This window comes from Giraffa tippelskirchi, chromosome 6 (genome assembly GCF_054371585.1).
Source record: "Giraffa tippelskirchi isolate mGirTip1 chromosome 6, T2T-mGirTip1v1.2.pri, whole genome shotgun sequence".
In the NCBI taxonomy this organism is placed as follows: domain Eukaryota; kingdom Metazoa; phylum Chordata; class Mammalia; order Artiodactyla; family Giraffidae; genus Giraffa; species Giraffa tippelskirchi.
Window position 1 is genome coordinate 110,061,656 of NC_137280.1, and position 22,632 is coordinate 110,084,287.

Sequence of the window (22,632 nt, forward strand, 5' to 3'; positions counted from 1 at the left end):
TTAAAAGAAGTAAAGTATATTGGGAGGTGACTAACCATCAGCCCAGCCAGAAAAAAGAATAATGAACATGAGGCCAAAAAGGTAGGTGTGAGTGGGTTAAAGAAAGTCTCAAACCAAGGTGAACAACTTAAACTTTTCAGAGTAATGGGAAACTAAGAAAAGTTTAAAGCAAATGAATAACAAGTCAAATGCAGACAAATTTTCTTAGGAAAACTAATCTGGTAGTACTACAAAGATAAAAATAGTAATGATAAAATATTGATGCCTATGGTATCAAGAAGCACTTCCTTCTAAAAGTTAAACAGAAGTCCCAAATACCAAAACCTATAAATTTTCATCTTGATATCTTAAGGAATCATTTGACTATACTGATACTATCTGTAAAACAAAGGAAATGTACCCCTTGTCAGAATGATTATAAAACCAAATGACCTCTTCATTCTAACCTGGATTTCATGTAATATAGTAACCCACCAAGCTCCTCTGTCCATGGAATTCTCCAGGCAAGAACACTGGAGTGGGTGGCCATCCCCTTCTCCAGCGGATCTGCCTGATCCAAGGATTGAACCCAGGTCTCCTGCATTGTAGGCAGATTCTTTACCATCTTAGCCACCAGGGAAGCCCATAGTATAGCTTATCCCAAAAAGATAATTCATATTGGAAATTACTAAAATTAGATTTTCAACATTAAACAGCCTCATGTGAATCTAGACGGTAGAAGTGAGCTTTCGTACAATCAAGATTACAGAACTACAGAGCTAGGAGGTCAAGCAAAAATGAAGAGAAAGGAAAAAAGTTTCAAGGATTTTTGGCATTCCATAATAAAAATCATTTTTGTAGTACAGGGAGAATGAAAGACATGAACAAAAGAAAGATAAGACACCTGCAACTCGACTGAAAGGAAGGGGTATACGAATAACAAAACAAAAAACAGTAGTCCAAAAAAACAAGCAAAGACTACAAGAGATGAAACGACTTTACCATGAATATCTTTAAGCTAGGTCCAAAGACATAACTTTTCAGAATGACAAGTTTACTAGGAATGATTAGATTAAAAATAAGCTTGGGTCCATTTTGATTTCTCACACAAAATGTTCTAACAGTATCACAGAGTCAAACAATATACTTTAAGTATCTAGCAAAAAAAATTATATTTGCAAAGTTCAGCCTAGTCTAGCTACAACTGCATCTAGGCCTGGTCATCTACGCCTATATGGTGCTATATTAAGCTCTATACTATACTGTTTGTAAGTTTTAACTCTCCCAACTCTGGTACTATATAGAAACCATATTTAACCTAATGTAAAATCATATAACCCTTTTCTTTTGTTTTTGTTGCTGTTTCACTTTCAAGGTAATTTTTTCCTTTTCATATGTAAATAGAAGTTGATTAAATTTTTCATTTTTCTATAAACTTGTAATAAATTACTTAAAAAATTATAGCATTTATGTTGATTTTTTTACAACGTTTATCCCAAAGTTACAAGGAGATAACTATCTGTTTAAAGACAAAGCAGGACTCTAACAATTATTTCTCTTCAGGAGTTTATTTCTAAATAGACTGAAGTTCATTGTTATTCCTTTCCTTCAATCCAATAAATTTTGAAATAAGTAAGCTTTACATCTACTCTACAGGCAATAAATATTATATCTGTCAATTCATGGAGAAAATTATGCTATATTTCAAGATTATACAAGAATAGAATTCCTGAAAGTCTCTAAGATACATTTAAGTCAGGAATTTTGTTCCCTAGAGTACATCTAGAGAGACAAAGAAATCTGTAGCTACATTGTCTTGGAAACACAGTCAGTCTCTAATTCAACAGGAAATGATACTTCACAGACTATACTGACAAAAACCATACTCAAAACAAATCTCATATTACCACAAGATTACAAACCTTGCCTTGTTGCATTGAACAATCTACACATCCTACTTGAATATTTCCATGTTTAGCTCCTGGGATTATTTGCAGTCTTTCAAAATCACTTCCCAGTATAACAATGTCACATCCAGATGCATAAGCCTAAAAACAAAACAAAAAAGAACAAAATAAAATATAAATGATAAGATTGTCAACATAATATTTTATCATATAAAACACTAGTATTAAATAATATGTTTTAATAGACTAATTTTAAATATTCTTTTAAAAAAAATCTTTATTATTTGAGAATATTTCCCTTACCTCCCATTAGTCCTATGTGCAAAATATATACCAATTTCTTTCATTTCTTCCATCTTGATTGAATGCTACTGCACTTATCTAAACTACCATCATCTCTCTCCTGCATGACTGCTTATACTCTGATCACTTCCATTCTTGCTTCCCTCTATAACTCCTTTCCACATAAAGACAAAAGTGATCTTTTAAAAATGTTTATTACACCAAGTAATTTTCCCTGATTAAGTCCCTTCAATAGTTTCCTCATTGGACTTGGAACAAAATCTCAATTTCTTACCAATGTCAATGCCCTAAATGATTGTCCTAATTTTCCAAATCCATCTCAAGCTACTCTTTCATCCCTTCAAATGGCTCCTGCCCCTTTATTACCCTTTTTTCTGTTCCTTGGGCATATCAATGTTTTTCCACCTCAGGGTGGTTTACCTTCCTTCTACCTGTCTGGTCTTCGTCTAACTTCTTTTCAACATTCAGGTCTCAGTTCCTGAATATACTCATATTCTTGCTCCCTCTCCTCTAATGACTTTCTGTTCTTTTTCTTCATAGCATATACCACAATTTGTAAATATCTTGCTTGTTATCCATTTCCATCACTACAAGTTAAAGTCTATGACAAAAAGGTAGGGTTCAAGTTTATCTTGTTCTCTAATCTTAGATCACGTAAGTTTCTTCCATTTAAGAGCACATGACTGTCATCCTAGAATTTATACACAGCATAACTCCGAAAATAAAATATCCATCACAAACTGTTTTCCATCCTGGTAAGTTCTAAAAATCTCAGTAATTCTTTACTTTCTCATCTCTTTTGCACATATACATACACTTTATTTAAGGCAAAAAATATTATACTTAATATATATACTTTATGACCATAAATCCTACCAAGGCCAAAATGGTTCTGTATAAGCTACAAAAAAATATTAGAAAAGGGATTTGAGAGAACATACAAATAAATCTGCTCACATTATCAACAAAATTAGGCCTAAATTGGCTGACAGTTTCTAGAGTGGCAGAGTGGGCTTGATTTTTGACTTCTGATCTAGTGCTCTTTCAGTGGTAGCATAGGAACTTCCTTAGTTAAGCATGCTTGCCTGGGATTTTCCTAAAAAGAATTAGAAGAAATCAAGTGTGGTTCTACTAGTGTCACATAGTGGAAAAAACTGGCTCAGAAAACAAACAAAAAACCTCATGATGGTCTGCTCACCTATGTGTAAATACCCACAACAGAATCACAAGGCTTGTCACAAGATTATCCTCAAGAATAAATTCCAAAAAGCAATTTAAGAAAACTTTTCATTAATGATCCTCTAAAATACCTTAATATTTTAGAAACTGATTTTCTCCTGAATATTAAATTTTTATAAAATACTGTCACTGTTTACCAAATTATTATATTAAATGCAGAGTGTTTACAATTTAGATTTCTTTCTCACAACACAAATTTTTTCGATTTCCATTAGCCAAGATATATACATACGTTTTTATATATATATATAAATTTTAATTTGTTCATAACCTCTGCCTTCTTTTCATGTACTGCAATTATCTATCTACTTTTAGATATTGTGTTGCACCTATTTTTGTCAATCATGACTAAATTTTCCTGAATCAAGTCTACATTAATCCTGAAGTACCTCACAAAATTACTGCTTAATTAATTAATGTTTAATACAAGTATTGAACATTTTCAGACTCGGTAAATGCAAAGTTATCTCAGAAATAGATACCTACCCAACAGAAAGATGCCAACTCATAATACAAATGAACCATGATCATTCAAAGACTTATCCAGTCCTGGATTACCCTTGCTTTTTTCCTGCTACTGTATTATATTATCACTGCCTGTCAGTTAATTTTTCCTTAGTGACAGTACTAGAAGATGCAAAGCTATCTATTCCTAATTTTGGTAACCAGTGAACCAGTGAAGTTGCTCAGTTGTGTCTGACTCTTTGCAACCCCATGGACTGTGGCCTACCAGGCTCCTCCATCCACGGAATTTTCCAGGCAAGAGTACTAGAGTGGGTTGCCATTTCCCTCTCCAGGGGATCTTCCCGACCCAGGGATCAAACCCAGGGATCAAACCCAGGACTCCCGCATTACAGGCAGACGCTTTACCGTCTGAGCCACCAGAGAAGCCCAATTTTGGTAAACTTTTAAGTCAAATAAAATGTTATTGATCTTCATCTCTCTCATTCAGTCTGCCCTTTCTTCTTTCAGAGTTACAACTAGTGGATGGCAATAAACTGGTAAATGGAAAAAACAAAAAAAGAATATAACCAACTGCAGTCCACACTTCATGAGTTGACTATTATCCTTGGGGCTTTATAATAAAAAAAAAAAACTCCTGATTTTCTTGACTATAGGATTTTGATTTTTATAGTTTATTTGATAATATAATTAAACATAAAATGCATTAAAGGTTCAAACTATATTTGCATTTTGTTCTGTTTCTCAATCATTTTCAAGAGTATGTAAGTATCTCCTTAAAAATCCTGTTGTGCACAGAATACTGGTTGAAAAAACTATAGTACATAGGCACAATGGAGTATTACACAGCTATAAAAAGAATGATGAAGAAACCTATGAACTGACTTGGGGTGATTTCTAGGGGATAGTACTAAATGAAAAATTAAAAAAACAAGTAGAAAAGGGCTGATTTACTTGTCTTTGTCTGACTTACTTCACTTAGCACAATACCCTCTAAGTCCACACATTTTGTCACAAATGGCAAGATTTCACTCTTTTTTATGATTAATATTCCATTGTGTGTGTGTGTGTAGGCATTGTGTGTATACATATATGGATGAAAATGAATGCATATGTGTATGTGTGTGTATACATGTACATATGTATACATGAAATTTAATAATTTCAAAAATCATAAGCAGCATCCATTGGTAGATGAATAAAGAAGATGTATATATATACATGTATACACACACACACCTACACATCTTCTTTATTCATTCATCTACAGATGGATGCTAGTTAATATTTCTGAAAATTATTAACATCATAAATCAATCAGAATGAGGGGGAAACAAATGAACTAACTACATTACAAACAAATACTACATCTATACTGAAAGAAAGAAGGCAGGAAAGAACTAAGTAATTTATGAACACAGAATCTGACTACTATATTTCCAGCTTTGGAGAGTGAGAAGGAAAAAACTTTGGCAGCAAAGCTTTATATATACCAAAGCTATACAAGGACACTATAAGAAAACTACAGGCCAATTTCTCTGATGAATATAGATGCAAAAGTCTTCAATAAAGTACTAAAAGACTGATTTCAATAGCACACTAAAAAGATCAGACACCATAATCAAGTGGTATTTATCCCTGAGATTCAGTATGGTTCCATAAATGCCATATATGACAAGGTCACAGCTAATGCAGTCAATGGTAAAAACCTAAAAGCTTTCCTCTAAGATCAGGAACAAGACAAGGATGCCCACACTTTTACCAATTCTATTCAACATAATACTGGAAGTCCCACCCAGAGTAATTAGGCAAGAAACAGAAATAAAACACATTTGAATCAGAAAGCAAGATTTAATATTGTCTGTTTTCAGAATACAAGATACTACATGTAGAAACCCTGAAGTCTCTACCAAAAAACTTTTAGAACTAATAAAGTCAGCAAAGTTGCAGAATACAAAATCAACATAAAAAACAACTGCATTTCTGTACACTAACAATAGACTATTCAAAAAAGAAATTAAGGAAACAATCCAATTTACAATAACATCAAAAAGAATAAAATACTTTAGAATAACTTTAACCAGATGAAAAGTCTTGAACACTGAAAAATATCAAGACATAGATTAAAGAAACTGAAGATGACAGAAATAAATGAAAAGATATCTTTTGTTCTTGAACTAGAAGAGTTAATATTGTTACAATGTCCATACTACACAAAACCATTTATAGATTCAATGTAATCTCTATCAAAATTTCAGTAGCATTTTTCACATAGGGGAAAAAAAGAATCCTAAAATTCACATGGAACCACAAAAGACCCCAAATAGCCAAAGCAATCTTAAGGAATAACTAAGCTGGAATCATTACATTTCCTGATTTCAAACTATATCACACAACTATAATAATCCAAACAGTATGGTATCAGCATAAAAACAGACACAGAGACCTAAGGAACAGAATCATAAGCCCAGACGTAACCTACACATATATGGTCAACTAACTGTTGACAAAGGTGCTAAGAGTATACAATAGAGAAAAGATAGTTTCTTCAATAAGTTGACACTGGGAAAATTGGACATCCCTGTGCAAAAGAATGAAATTGAACCCTTGTCTTACATCACACACAAAAATAAACTCAAAAATGAATCAAAAACTTAAACTTGAAAAATAAAACTGGAAACAACAAAACTCCTAGAAGAAAACATAGGGGGACAGCCCCTTGAAAATCAGTGATGATTAATTGAACACCAAAAGCAAAAGCAGTAATAAATAAGACTACACTAAACTGCAAAGCTTCTGCACAGCAAAAGAAACCATCAACAAAATGAAAAGGTAACCTTCAAAATGGGAGAAAGTATTTGCAAACCTTATCTGATAAAAAGTTATTATCTAAAATATATGAAGAACTCATAATTCAATAGCAAAAACAATCCAGTTAAACATGGGCAGGGGACTCAAACAGACATTTTTCAAAGGAAGATGTATCAATGGCCAATAGGTACATGAAAAGACGGTCAATATCACTAATCATCAGGGAAATGCCAATCAAAACTGGATGAGATATACTTCACATCCATTAGGATGCTATCATCAAAAAGATAAAAGATAAGTGTTGGTAAAAATGTGAAGAAAAGGAATCCTTGTATACTCTTGGTGAGAATGTAAACTGGCATAGCCACTGTGAAAAACAGTATGGAAGAGGACTTCCTTGGTGGTCCAGTGGTTAAGAAACTGCCTGCCAATACAGGAAAACAGGTTCGATCCCCAGTCCACATTATTCCACATGTGGCAAGGCAACTAAGCCTGTGGGCCACAACTACTGAAGCCCACACTCTAGAGTCCAAATGCCACAACTACTGAGACTGGATGCTGCAACTACTGAAGCCCATGCACCCTAGAGCCCATGTCCACAATAAGAGAAGCCATAGCAATGAGAAGCACATGCACTGCAACTAGAGTGCAGTCCCCACGCGCTGCAACTAGATAAAGCCACGTACAGCAGTGAAGACACAGCACAGGCAAAGGAAACAAAAGCAAACAAGCAAACAAAAACAGTATGGAAGGGTCCTGAAAAAATTAAAAGCAAAACTACCATATGTTCCACCAATTCAACTTCTAGGATTAGTCCAAAGATGATGAAATCACTATAAGAGATATCTACACTCCCATATTCATTTCAGCATTGTTCATAAAAGCCAACATATGGAAACAGCCTAAGTGTCCATCAGTGGATGAATGGATTTAAAAAATAGATTATATACACATACACAAAAACAAAAGACTATTATTCAGTCACAAAAAAGAATAAAACCCTGCCACTTGTGACAACCTTGACAGCATTATGCTAAGTCAGAGAAAGACAAATACTGTACATATATATTCCACTTATATGTGGAATCTAAAAACATTTTTACTAATAGAAACATTTTACTAACAGAATTGAATGGTGGTTGCCAGGGGCTGTGGGTGGGAAAATGGGAGATGTTAGTCAAATGATACAAACTTTCAGTCATAAGATGAGTAAGTTCCAGGAATCTAATGTATAGCAGGGTGACTATGGCTAACAATACTATATTGTACAGTTGAAAGTTGCTATTAGAATAAAGCTTTAATGTTTTCATCATAACAACAAAGCGGTAGTTATGTGAGATAAAGGATACGTTAACTAATCTCATTGTGGTAAATGTTTCATAATATATATGTGTATCAAATCATCACATTGTATACTTTAAATTTACACAATGTTAATGCCAACTGTATCTCAATAAGGCTTAGGGGAAAAAAAAGACAGAGAGATGAACCTGTACAGATAATCCAAACTGGGTATCATGCAAAAATCACTTGAAATAGACACATCTTCTTATGAATATTTTAAATAGATTATCAAAATTAATTCAATCACTAGAGTTTATACAACATGACAAGTTAATAAGCATGGAAGTACACCAAACCAAACTGGGAAAACAAACCTTAAAATGGGCTCTGCACCCAAAGTTCACAGCAACATTATTTACAACAGCCAAGACATGGAAGCAACCTAAGTGTCTATCAACAGATAAATGTATAAAGAAGACGTGGTACATATATACAATGGAATATTTATCATAAAAAAGAATAAAATATTGTCATTTGCAGCAACATGAATGGATCTAGAGAATACCACAGTAAGTGAAGTCAGGGAGAAAAAAAGACAAATATTGTATGATAGTATTTAAATGTGGAATTTAAAAAATTATACAAATGAATCTATATACAAAACAGAAACAGATTCACAGATGAAGAAAACAAACTTAGAGTCACCAAAAGGAAAAGGGAAAGGGGCAAATGATAAATAGGAGGATGGGAATAACAGACATGAACTACTAAACATAAAACAGAAAAGCAACAAGGATTTACTGTATAATACAGGGAGCAATATTCAATGTCTTATAATAGCCTATAATGGAAAAATAATATACATATACACACACATATATAAATCCAAATCACTTTGCTGTAAACTTGAAAGTAACACAATATTGTGAATCAACTATACTTCAATTTAAAAAACTTAATGTATTAATAATTCACACATTAACAAAATAAAGAAAAAATAAACAAAATTGGATATGTATGATTTTAAAATAATCCATCCCTACTAATCTACGTGGTTTTAAATATACTATATATAATATTTCAAACCAAAATCTAAAGAGTTTCATAGATTTTTTTACGAAATAAATGGTTCTGAAAAATTCATTTCAAGGTGTCCTATTATTACTAAAACAATAATTGAACAGAACTGGTTTATCAAATAAGTTGTCATGCTACCTAAGTTTCAAAAGTAATATGCATATATTATAATTGATACACTAGCTGCTTCTGTCAAAAGATCCGTAATCAGAATAACCTATTACTAAGCAATGAAAATTAAACTGACAAATGAAAACCCTTTTTATTAGGCACATGTAATATTACGATTACTAACTGAGGCTAAACAAGGTGCAAAGAAAAAACTGAGTTCATATGCATGCTATTTAGCATACAACAAACATGACTTTTTAACTTTAAATTTGGCAGACAACCGTCTCGAACATTCTAAATTTTAAAAATTACCCAAGGTTGCAATAGTCAGCATTCTAATGTGGAAATCCCGTGATTTCTGTACAACAGTTAAATTTCCTGTGTTTCACTGTTTTATTTTAACCAACCATACCAGGTAAATATCCCGAAGAATTTCTTCCTGGTATACTTCCTGGTTAAATGACATATATTTGGCATGTTGTAATTAATATTATCCTCATTTATTAAAACACAACATTAAGAATTCATACTACTTCAACAATTTTAAAGGTACCTTAATAGTATTTAAAATACAATATTTTAAAACAAACCAAATATTTAAAGTCTAATTTGTACCCGTAATGACTTATGAGCACCACAAAAATCATTCTCTCTCCAGATACATACATTATCAAACTTTCCACTCCTGTATTCTCTCCATTCACATGCTTCTCCAAAAAAAGAACTTCCTATAAAGGCTTCCCTAAGAGTCAGACACGACTGAGCAACTGAACTGAACTGAACTGACAGTGAACAAAACAAAAACTTAAACTAAAGGATGCTTACTAATACAGAAAGTTGAAGGAGAATGTTAATTCAGCCTCCATTTCTCTACCAACATCCAGATAGCTGCAGTCAGTCTTTTGACTTCTAATCTGGGCCCCTTTGGTTGGGAACACTGAGTTGTCCAACACAAAAGAGAGTCTGGAGCTATTATTCGTTTGCTATTCCTCATATAGCCAAGGTATTTAAATTACAAACTAGAGACAGGAAGTCCTAAATATTAACACAATCTGTCTCTTGAAAATTACCTCCCTTTCCATTTCACTACAAACACAATTTCAACACTAAGTACAGATAATCTATTATATATTAAAGCACATATCACTAGCATGCACAGAAATATTAGAAAATGAGATCTAACTAACTATGCCTGTTTTTAACTATTAAAAACAAATAAAATATTTTTTTTTTATAAAAACAAAAGTCGTCAACAGATTAGGGCCAGGTGCTCATATACTTTCACTCTAAAGACTGTAGGAAATTAAAAAGGAAAAAGGAATGAAGAAAGAATTCATGTAAATAAAGAAAAGTTAAAGAATTTTGCTAATATACCTGAAATTTCTTCTGCTTGTTCATCTGATATTTAGGGTAAAATGCATAATAACTGATACTGAAAAAAATTTTCTTAACTTTAATGGAGCTATTTCATTTGAACTCAAATCCAATGATCAAAAATACTTCTTAAAACTGCAATTTTTAATTACATAGCAGTAAGACTTCTTTATTATTATTAATCGATTTAATTCGTATTTAATCTAGGCACTATGAGTTTAGCCTTCATAATAACTGACATTTTTAAGAGTTTTACAGGTACCAAGCAATGAACTTAACACTTTTTCATGTAACAACCCTATGAATAAGCTCTTCCTTAGCCTCATTTTACAGATAAGAAAAAAAAGAAACTCAAAGAATGTAAAAGAATTTCCCCATGGATATACAACTAACTGTAAGGACTAGGCTGGAAATCAAATTCAGGTAATGATGCTAGTATTAGATGACACCAGTACTTCAATCACTGTTCTAGGCACTCACAATGAAACTTTGGAAGACATACACAAGGCAAAACAGGTTACTAATATAATGAAAGTGCAAATAAAGTGCTTTGAAGTGTAACAGACACGGTCACTGCCTACTAGAAGTTTTCCTATTAACAGAAAAGTCAAAATAGTTTGATGCCAGTTTAAGTAGCAAAAAAAATTGTCTCTTATATATACTAACTATATTAGAAATGTCATACTTTAAAATCTAGAATCCATGAGAAATGGCACTCAATTTTATTTCACTTTAAAGCCTGTCACGCTATATTCAGAAAACAGGATCTCATCTCTTGTAATCTTTTAAAATAAGAACAAATAAGTTATCTGCAAACATGCAAAGAGAGGAATTACAAACATGAAATCTGTCTTTAGAGAAGGCAAAATTTAACAGGAGACAAAATAATTCTTCATGTGGGCCTATAAGAGGAAGATTTCATGTCCCTAGGTGAAGTAAAACTGGAATTTAGGGAAAGATTTTTAGTCTGCACATACCATCTACCATTAATGTTTGCTCTCTTTCTATGAAAATAAAAAAAAAAAAAAGCCAAAAGCAAGAGGTTAAAAACAAAATTCAAGGAGTAAACAAGAGGTTCTACTTTTTAGAAAAGAGGATAATTTCAAGAGAGATTAAATTTAAGATGTATATAGTATCCAGAAGACTAACGGCAAGAAATCTAGTTATAATGAATCAATTTAATGTTAAAGAGTCAGGGTAGATTAGCTGCAAAAGAAAAAAGATGATTGCTAATAAACTACCGTCAGAATTAGAGAGACCTGGGATCTCTTCATACTAAATAACAACAACAAAATGTTTATTTTCACCTTATTTACTGCACTGATTCCTGAGATCTGAGAGAAATCTACAGGAGGCTTGGCAGGAGGCAATTAAAGCTTGGTCTATGGAAACACACTTTAAAAGTCAGTAAACCTGAGCAGCAAGCTACATGATGGCATAGGGTGTTCTTCTTATCTTTGACACATTAACTCACCTCTTCTTTAAAATAACAGAAGCATTCACCAAAATTTTATAAACACTTTGGCCATCTAGGTGCATAAATAAGTCAGCATACTGTATATACTTTGAAGTTCACACCACTGCTTACATATTAATAGATTCTGAATGCCTTCTCAGATAAGGTTGTTAGAATTTACATTAGAGGAGCACTCATATAACTTTAGGAGATATCAGAGAATGAAATGTTACCATTCAAAAATCTCCCATTAGAAAAATTTCCTTAGGATGATCTTTATTTTCTGAACAGCAACAGCAGAAAGCAATGTTCAACTGCTGGGAGACTCCAGAGGTCCTCTACCACCCTCAGAGTTCACTGTCTTCTTTGAGCAATGAAGCAAGGTTAACATTTAGAATTAGAATCTCTAAAACTCCTAGTGTCAAGTGCAATTTAAGGCATATATGAGTCACTCTACAGGGAAGGAACAGACTATTCAAAAGCAAAGGACTTGGTTGGCACAGAACTAAAAGCAAAATTCAGATACTAAATGACTACACCATATTAAATAATGATTACTGGGTTCTTTTCTATTATTTATTGACTGACAAATATGACAAAAAATAGTCAAAAGCGGATAAAAAGAAAACCTAGGGTATCTATTAAGCTGTTAAGTTTGCTTCACTTGTACATGCAAAATTAAGTAACTTAATCACAACTATTAAGAGAGAGCTTAATAACTAGTCAAGTTGTAGCAAAAATCATGAGCCCTATAAGCATATTTAGATATAGACTACTATGTGCAATACTGACCTAAAGCTTGAAATCATTATAATAACTACAGAAAATTCTTCAAAAAATTACAGTTAAGGAAGAAAATGTCAATATATCGGTAAGAAGCAAAAATTTGGGGCTCTCCTTTCACTATCTGGGGAAGACAAATGAGAAACACGACACTTTCATTTAAACTTTAACATGGAATTACTACTACAAATGAAAGAGGAGTTTTACCGAAAAACAGTAATGTAACTTTTGGTAATTAATACGAACAATCTGAACTAAAAGTCTCCCAGGACTACTACACTCTTAAATACGGAGTGCAAGGATGGCAGGAGTGAACCATTAACAAAAATAGTTTTCTCTTTCCAAAGTTATTCCCAGTGAACTTAAAGAAAACTAACTGAAAAGCATTGTTTGCACTATATTTTTACTACGCGCTAGTTGTTGACAGCAGTTAGTAACTGTTTTAACTTCTTTTTTTTAAGACACCCACTCTTTTTAACTACAAAAACCTGACCTTAACTCAGAGGAAGAAATGAAACTAATCCCAGCTATTCCTAAACTTGACAATTAAGAGCCTCAGGACTTGGGCAATAAAAAGCCCCCCACACACATCACACAGCAACGACCTTGTTAAACCACCCCAACCCAAAGATGTCAGATTAAAACTTGAAAAAATCCTACAAAACGTTCTAGCTTCCGAGTGTAGGCTCTGTAAACATTAAGCAGCTCAATGACCAAAGTGCTGTTGCCGCCTCCGTTCTCAAAGGCCAGGTCTGCCGACCCTAAAGCATGGGGACCTCCCCCCGGGACGTGGGGGACCCCGGCAAGGGCAACGAGGTTTTCTGGGCCTCCGCCCGCTGCCCTGGGCCGAGACCAGCTGACTCAGGGGCGCGGACTCGCCACAGGCGACGAAGGCGCCTCCCTCACTCACCGTGAAGCGCTGGTCGCCGACGCTGCCCACCGAGAAGCAGTGATCGCCGGGATTCACGGCCCCGGTCAGCACCTGATGCAGGTTCATATCTGCGCCTCAGGCCAGCAACTGACGTCGTGTCCGGCTCATGCCCGGGGTCAGCGGTCGCTTCCCTCCCTCTTTCCTTCACGGGCGGCGGCCGTTCTGCAGCGACAGGCGCCAGACGCCGGGGCCGCAGCTCATCCCGAGCCCCGGCCTGCGAGGCCCGGAGGGGGCGGGCCAGCGAGCGGGCGGAGCGCCGCGCTCGTCCGCGCACCTGTCACAGTCCACGCGGGCCCAGGTGAAGCTCTGGGTCGACCCAGCGGCCGCGACCCCTGGCCGACTCACCGGCCAGGAGGGCCACGCCGGCCACAACACTTCCCCGAGGTCTGGGTGGCTGGCCCGGACCGAGCCCAAGCGTCGCAAGCAGCACGCCCTCACCCTCCCCACCTGACCTGGCTCTTGCAGGCTCCGGTGCCCGCCACCCCCAATGGCCTCGGCGGCTCCCTACGCGTCGCTAGGTCTCTTTGGCCGAAATATCGCGAGATTCTCGGGGCGAAAAGGAATACTGCGGTAAAGGATTCACTTTTTTACCACGGCTGACAGAGCGTCAAGAGGAAAACGCCTCTTCGAGGGAGATGTTGGCCAATCCCGAGCTCTAGTCCACCTAAGGCTCCACCCACTGCTGAGGATAGACCAATGTCTTAAAGGCTTGTGGGGGAAGCTGTGCGTTTGAATGTTCAACTTCAGGAGCCTAGAAAAACATGAAGAGCCTAGGATAAGGTTAAGGGCTGTCAAATTATGCTTTAGGTTAGGGCTTATTCTGACTGTTGGACCAGAAAGCTTAAAAGGGAGAAGGGCATTATAAATACACTTGCGGTGTCCTAAGTCCTGGTAGAGACTACAAGTCCCAACAAACACAGCTCCTCTGGGCGGCCCGCGAATACTAGTGAATGGGAACCCTGTGGCTTCTCTGACCCGCACAGTAGTAACTCCGGCCGGACGCGCGTTTCCAGTTCGCTAAAAAGGAAAATAAACACTTGACAAGTGCTAAAATGAGATGTTTTCACCAAAGTTCAACTTAACATTCGTTTTTAAGTTGTGGTAATAATAATACTGCACCAGCCCTGCGTTGAGCTGGTGTTTCGGAAAAATCTAAGAATTCCAAAGTGATTAGTGTCATAATCCCAACTGTGAGGTTCAACCCTCATGGTGTTTTGACACGTTTTGTATTATTATTGATAAACATCTGATTTTGTCTCCGCCCATGTACCATAACTGGGCTAGAAGAAACACAAGCTGGAATCAAGATTGCCGGGAGAAATATCAATAACCTCAGATATGCGGATGACACCACCCTTATGGCAGAAAGTGAAGAAGAACTAACGAGCCTCTTGATGAAGGTGAAAGAGGAGAGTGAAAAAGTTGGCTTAAAGCTCAACGTTCAGAAAACTAAGATCATGGCATCTAGTCCCATCACTTCATGGGAAATAGATGGGGAAACGGTGGAAACAGTGTCAGACTTGATTTTTTTGGGCTCCAGAATCACTGCTGATGGTGACTGCAGCCATGAAATTAAAAGACGCTTACTCCATGGAAGGAAGGTTATGGCAAACCTAGATAGCATATTTAAAAGCAGACACATTACTTTGCCAACAAAAGTCCGTCTAGTCAAGGCTATGGTTTTTCCAGTGGTCATGTATGGATGTGAGAGTTGGACGGTGAAGAAAGCTGAGCGCCGAAGAATTGATGCTTTTGAACTGTGGTGTTGGAGAAGACTCTTGAGAGTCCCTTGGACTGCAAGGAGATCCAATCAATTCATCCTAAAAGAGATCAATCCTGGGTGTTCATTGGAAGGTCTGATGTTGAAGCTGAAACTCCAATACTCTGGCCACCTCATGCGAAGAGTTGACTCATTGGAAAAGACCCTAATGCTGGGTAGGATTGAGGGTGGGAGGAGAAAGGGACGACAGAGGATGAGATGGTTGGATGGTGTCACCGACTCGATGGACATGGGTTTGGGTAGACTCCGGGAGTTGGTGATGGACAGAGAGGCCTGGTGTGCTGCAATTCATGGGGTCGCAAAGAGTCGGACACGACTGAGCTACTGAACTGAACTGATGTACCGTAAACCTCTTAAGAGACATGCTGTCGTGTATCCCAGTGTCTAGTGCAGAGTGCACTTTACGATCTAGGTGTTCAGTAAAGGATAAAAGAGTGAATGTAAATAAGAACTTCCCAGTAAAAAATGTGGCCACCTGATGCGAAGAACTGACTCATTGGAAAAGACCCTGATGCTGGGAAAGGTTGAAGGTGGGAGAAGGGGACGACAGAGGATGAGATGGTTGGGTGGCATCACCAAGTCCATGAATGGGAGTTTGAGTAAGCTGCAGGAGTTGGTGATGGACAGGGAAGCCTGGCATGCTGCAGTCCAAGAGGTCGCAAAAAATGGGACACGACTGAGAGCCTGAACTGAACTGAAACAGATTTTGATTTTTATACCCTTTTCTGGTGGTAAAAACAAACAAAAAACTCTTCACACTAATACTTGGATGAGAAGAGTACTGGTAATTTTTTTTTTTGCTTTCCCTAAGTTTTTTGCAATGTACATGTACTTTATTTTGCAATTTTAAAAGTTTACTTTAAAAGTAAGTTTAAGAAAAAATCTTTAAAAAGTGGATATATGTATTTATATAACTGATCCACGTTGCCATAGGGCAGAAACTAATGCAACATTGTAAATCAACTATAATAAAAAATATTTCAAAAAAAAGTCTAAAAGAGCCATCTCCCTTTTTTAAGTTTGAAAGATGTAAATGAATCCCATTATTTATCCCAGTCTCCTCATAAAAATGAGGGATTTAAAATTTAAATTGTCTTAAAAAATACTATTTTATTGAGGTGTACCATTTTGTTTTTTAATTATTAATTCAGATTTTATTTAAAATGCCTTTAAGTTAATTTTATATTTTACATATTACATCAAGACCATTTTCCTCATCTGTAAAATTAGCAAGTTTAACTTGTTTATCAACAATATTTTGCTTGGCATTTTTATTCCTGATAAACATCTGTTAGTTTTTATTAAATTCCTTCATCCTAGAAATAGATGGAATTTGACTCCTGTCCTATTTACTCATTTAGACAAGTCACTTATCTCCCTGTGCTTTACTTTCCTTATCTGTAAAGTGGGGATATTAATAGACCTTCTTCATACAATTATCATGAAGATTAAATGAGCACAGTGTTTTGTACATAGGCAGAATTTAATAGATGTTAGTTATTCTTAATATTTTTTAGATTTTTAACTATTTGAAAGTCTTTATCGATTTTGTTACAATACTGTTTGATGTTTTGGTATTTTGGCCATGAGGCTTCTTAGTTCCCCAACAGGGGATCAAATTCATGCCCTGCAGTGGAAGGCTAAGTCTTTCCCTGACAGGGAAGTCCCTATTATTATTATTACTATTATTAAATAAACCTAACCCTTTGACATATTTTTTCTAAAGTGTTCCATATAGTGTCAAACCTCAGTCCAAATCAAATTTTTCAGTGATGTCTGAAATGCCATAAATATTCTGAGGCTATCTTGGCCTGTATCCAAACCTATGGGACTATAGTACAACAACTAATGAAAAGTGAGGGTATTCCTTTGCCTCTTATTCAGAAATAAACTGCCCATTAAACACCCTATCTTTGATGTACAGCAGATGAACTGTTTCAATGAAACAGGTAAATCCTTGTACTGTATCTGTTTATCCCACTACAACTAAGACCTACTGTCTGGTTTTACACAGTCCTTGAACTGAGAATGTTTTTTACATTTTCTAATGGTTGAAAAAAATTAATAGAATAAATATATTTCTTGATGCATAACATTATATGAAATTCCTATGTCCATAAGTAAAATTTTATTGGAACACAGCAATGCATAGGCATTGAGGTATGGTCTATGACTGCTTTCACACTACAACTGCAGAGTTGAATAGTTTCAACAGAGATCATATATCCTGCAAAGCAAAATATTTACTATTTGGGCTCTTAGAGAGAAAGTTTGCCAACCCCTAATGTATAGGAAGGATCCTCTACTGCTCGATGATCTCTGAAATAGTTTTTGCTGTGCAGAATGGTTGTTGTACTGAATGATAACTCAGCTTAATTAGTAAAACATTTTCTGTTGATGATTACACAGCATCTTTAAATCCCTTGGTGAGGGAAATGGCAACCCACTCCAGTATTCTTGCCTGAAAAATTCCATGGACAGAGGAGTCTGGCAGGCTACAGTCCATGGGGTCACAGAAGAGTTGGATACAACTGAGCAGCAAGCACACACATTGTATCCCTGAGTCCCCAGTATTTATCATAGCACAGAGTAGATACCACTAATAGTTGAACACAAGAATGAATATAGACAGGATCTGACTTACATATATATATAAAGAGTCCCTAAAGAACTACCTTGGAGAACCGTCCATAGGCAAGCTCTTTGCTTTCAAACTGCTGCACTTCATAGATCACCCAGTAATGTCACTCACCTCCCTTAACAAAGCTCTATTCAATCCAAAATCCAGTCCTAACTTCTTATGCAACTTGAGTATAACTCTGACCTTGTGACAAAATTAGTTAGATAAGGAAATGGAAGAATGGAAGAGACGAAGGTAAATTATATATGTCTGCCTTTCATCCTCCCTTCTCTTTCCCCTTCTGCCTAGAGGCCACAAATCCACCTCCTAAAAAGAAGTCCAGGGGAATTCTTGAATCCAATTATTTCCTGAACTGTAATTGAATTTTCTCATTCTGTCCTTTGAATACTCAAAGACTGTGTACCTTTATTTATTTATTTTTTCCCTTTAGTTTCTTTCATTACTTCCCCCCCGCCCCATAATTTCTTTAGTTTTTTTTCTCCAGCTTTATTTCTAAGAAACAAAAGAGGAAGGATGGCTTTGAAAAAGGAAGTATTTCTTTAAATAAAATTCTGCATATTTTGCCTTATTGCTAGCAGCAGAATCTCTTAGAAAACCAAAGTACTGTGGTTTCGAGGACTGGCAGTCCAAACAGAAGTCTATGCTCTCTTCAGTTCTAGTCTTAAAGGGAAAGGAGGACTTCTGTCAGACTTAAGGAGTGGTGATAGTATAAAGAAAAGCAAACAGACTAAACTCTGAGATTCTTGTGGGGGAAGGAAAGGAGCATATAGAAAGTCAGCTCAGATGGAGAAGTAATCATGCCTGTTTCTCACTAGCTTATTTACTGAAATTCCCATCATTTCCCTCCTCTCTGCCACCCTCACCCTCAGTTCAGTTCAGTCACTCAGTCGTGTCCAATGCTCTGCGACCCCATGGACTGCGGCATGCCAGCTTCTCTGTCCATAACCAACTCCCGGAGCTTGCTCAGACTCATGGCCATCAAGTCAGTGATGCCATCCAACCATCTCATCCTCTGTCGTCCCCTTCTCCTCCTGCCTTCAATCTTTCCCAGCATCCTAAACTCATCGATATAAATACCTTTCCTCCTAGGACCTGTGCCATGGAAGCCACCAAGAAAGGCTTCCATCCCATAATCGACACCCAATAGATAAAGGAAGTCAAACAGAGAAAAAAGTCCCTAATCCTGTAACGAAGACTGAATCAAGGGGACTTTGTTGCTGGAATTGCAAGTAAACATTTTTATCTCATTATCATAAAAGTCTCGAAAATAATGGACTGTCCCAGAAACCTGCCTGTGCTGCCAGCAGCAACCTTGCTATAGAAAAATCCATCAGGAATATTACAGGTTAAATGATAGTTGAACAACGCTACAGGACCCTAGCCATCATTTATAATACTGTTACTGTAGAAAAATTAATTGCAATACCTCTAAAATTTGAAGATAGCCATTAAATACTACTGGCTACTGGCTCACCCTCGCTTGCTCAACTGGAGGGTTTTCTACCCATAAATAATTAAAGGGCAATTATGTATAAAAGCTACTGTTTATTAAATACCCATTCTATACTGTAATGAGGAAGGCCTGGCAATCCCCTCCAGTATTCTTGTCTGGAGAATCCCCATGGACTGAGGAGCCTGGCGGGCCACAATCTACGGGGTCACGAAGAGTCAGACACGACTGAGCGACTAAGCACAGCAGATTCTATAACAGGTATTCTATCTCATTTCAATCTCAAGGACGCTGTAAGGGTTAATATCTCTGTCTTACAAATGAAGAATCCTGAACTTAAATTAAATAACTTGCCCAAGGTCATATTAGATTTAGGTCATATTTCCATCCCAAGATTTGAACTCAGATCTCTTAGGCTACAAAGGCCCTCTAAAAGTGTTCTCCAAAGCTCCCTGAAGCCCAGAGCGAGTTCAGTCAGGGTCTGCTATTCCTTAGCTGACAAGGTGAGAAGAGACAGGACCTTTTTAAGTTTGGGTCTTTAGTGAGCCTTTGTTAGAAAGAACCATCTTCCCCGAATAGTTTTCTCCTCCCCTTCCTCAGGATGGAAGGAAAGCTTATCTCCTTACTATAAAAGCCAGCTTTTGTTGAAAGGCAAAATATACAGCTCCAACTAGAAAACTCCTTGATACACAGCCAGTTTTAGATATTCACTTGGTGAAAAGGAAATACTTCTAGGAACGTTTTGGAACTAGCAGTAAGTCATGTACATCAGGTCATGGCTCTTCTAACACCTATTGGAGTTTTCATTAGCAGGGAAGCAGAAGTCAAGAGATGTAATTTTGAAAGGGAAAGGACAAGCCATGAGGAAGATAGCAGCAGGCAGTTTTGTTTAGCCAGGAGCAACTTGAGAGCATTTGACTCTGGCAGAGAATGATTAGAATGATTTTCTAATCAAAATCCCAGCAAGTTATTCTGTGGGTACTGATAACTTGACTCTAAATTTTTATGGGAGGCAAATACTCAGAATATCCAGAACAAAATTGAAAGAGAAAAACAAATTTGAAGGACTTATGCTATCCGATTTCAAGACTTACTATAAAGCTGCAGTAATCAAGACATTGTGGTTTTGGGGAAAGAACAGACAAATAGATCTGTGGAACAGAATAGAGAATGCAGAAACAGGCTCTGATCTATATGTAACTGATCTTTGACAAAGAAGCAAAGGCAATACAATGGAGCAAAGATGGTGTTGGAAAAAATGGACAACTATGTGCAAAAAATTTGATGTTGACACAAACCTTCTACCCTTAACAAAATCTAACTCAAAATGGATCCCAGACCCAAAATTAGAACACAAAACTATAAAACTCCCAGGAAATAGCACAGGAGAAACCTAGATGACCTTTGGTTTGATGCCTACTTCTAAGATACAAAACCAAAGGCATGATCCATGAAGAAATAGTGGATAAGCTGAATTTCAGTAAAATAAAAAACTTATCGTCTGTGAAAGACATTGCCAAGAGAATAAGAAGATCACAAATCACAGACTGGGAAAAAATATTTGCAAAAGATGTTTCTGATATCCCAAATAACACAAAGATCTCTTAAAACTCAACAATAGGAAAACAAACAGCCTGATTGAAAAATGGGCCAAAGACCTTAACAGACACATCACCAAAGAAGATATACTGATGTCAGATAAGCATATAAAAAGATGCCCCATATCATATGTCATGAGAGAATGCAAAATAATAATGAGGTATTGCTATATATCTATTAGAATGGCCAAAATCTGGAACACTAAATGCCGGAGAGGATGGAGAGCAACAGGAGCACTCATTCACTGCTGATGAGAGTCAAAATAATACAGTCACATTGGAAGACACTTAAGCAGTTTCTTACAAAACTAAATATACTCATACCATACAATCCAGCAGTCATGCCCCTCAGAATTTATCCAAAGGAGTTGAAAACTATCTCCATACAGAAGCTTGCACACAAATGTTTGTAACAGCTTTATTTACACTTTCCAAGATTACAAGTAAACACTATGTCTGTCAGTAAGTTAATGGGTAAATAAATGGTAGTACATCAAAACTATGGAATATCATTCAGTGCTACTAAGAGATGAGCTGTTAAACCGTGATGAGTCACAGAGGAAACTTAAATGCATATTATTAAATGATAGAAGTAAACCTAAAAAGTCTATATACTGTATGATTCCAACTTGGTGACATTCTCAAAGAAGCAAAATTATGGGGACAGTAAAGAGGTCAGTCATTGCCAGAGGTTGGTGGTGGGGGATGACTAGGTGGAGCAGCGAGGCTTTTTAAAATGGTGTTGAAAATACTGTATATGATACTATCAAAATGGATACGTGTCATTCATCTGTCCAAACCATGAACTCAGTGACTATGATATGTCAGTATAGGTCTACCAGTTGTAACAAATGTACTGCTCTGGTTAGGAGTGTTGATAATGAGGAGTCTATTCATGTGTAAAGGCAGGAGTTTCTGGGACATCTCTGCTTCTTCCTCTTGATTTTGTGGTAAACCTAAAATGTCTCTAAAAAAAAAAAAGTCTTAAAAAAAAAAACAGAGGGATGATGATTTGGTAAATCATCAAAGCCCACCACTTGCCCCTAGCCAAAACAGTGAGATGAGATAGAGAGGTAGATTAATGAACAGAAAATTTGGGAATGTTTCTCAACCATGGAAAGAGATAATTACAAAAGACTAATATATTCAGAAAGCAAAGAAAAGAGAAGGTGTGTGCAGGAAGCGGGGAGGGGCTACCCAATTAGATAATAAACAAAGCTTATCAGGGACTGTGCTTGCTTTCTTTCATATATGTTTAATGGAATAACTGGTGAGGCAGAACACAAAATTTTCCAACAACAGAAACTGCCAGCCTCTTTTCTGCCTAGGACAACATAACAAGTGCCCTTGAAGCAACCTATATCTAGGTGAGAGTCACTTGAGTGGCTCCTTTAATTATGCAATATAAACTGAGGTTTCTTCTGCATAAAGATGGACTAGTGCAGT

At 36.4% G+C, this 22,632-nt stretch overlaps 1 protein-coding gene across 6 annotated transcripts in view; it reads right to left on the reverse strand.

Moving 5' to 3' along the window:
• DMXL1 (Dmx like 1) overlaps positions 1 to 14,212 on the reverse strand; it is a 127,230-nt gene extending 113,018 nt beyond the window's left edge. For all 6 annotated transcript variants that reach the window (XM_081499096.1, XM_081499097.1, XM_081499095.1 and 3 more), the window contains exons 1-2: positions 13,697 to 14,212; positions 1,902 to 2,027 (exon numbers count right to left, since the gene is read on the reverse strand). In XM_081499096.1, coding sequence (XP_081355222.1) covers positions 1,902 to 2,027; positions 13,697 to 13,783 — 213 coding nt within the window. In that variant the 5' untranslated portion in view covers positions 13,784 to 14,212. The remainder of the gene's footprint in view (positions 1 to 1,901; positions 2,028 to 13,696) is intronic.
• Between the last annotated feature and the right edge of the window lie 8,420 nt (positions 14,213 to 22,632).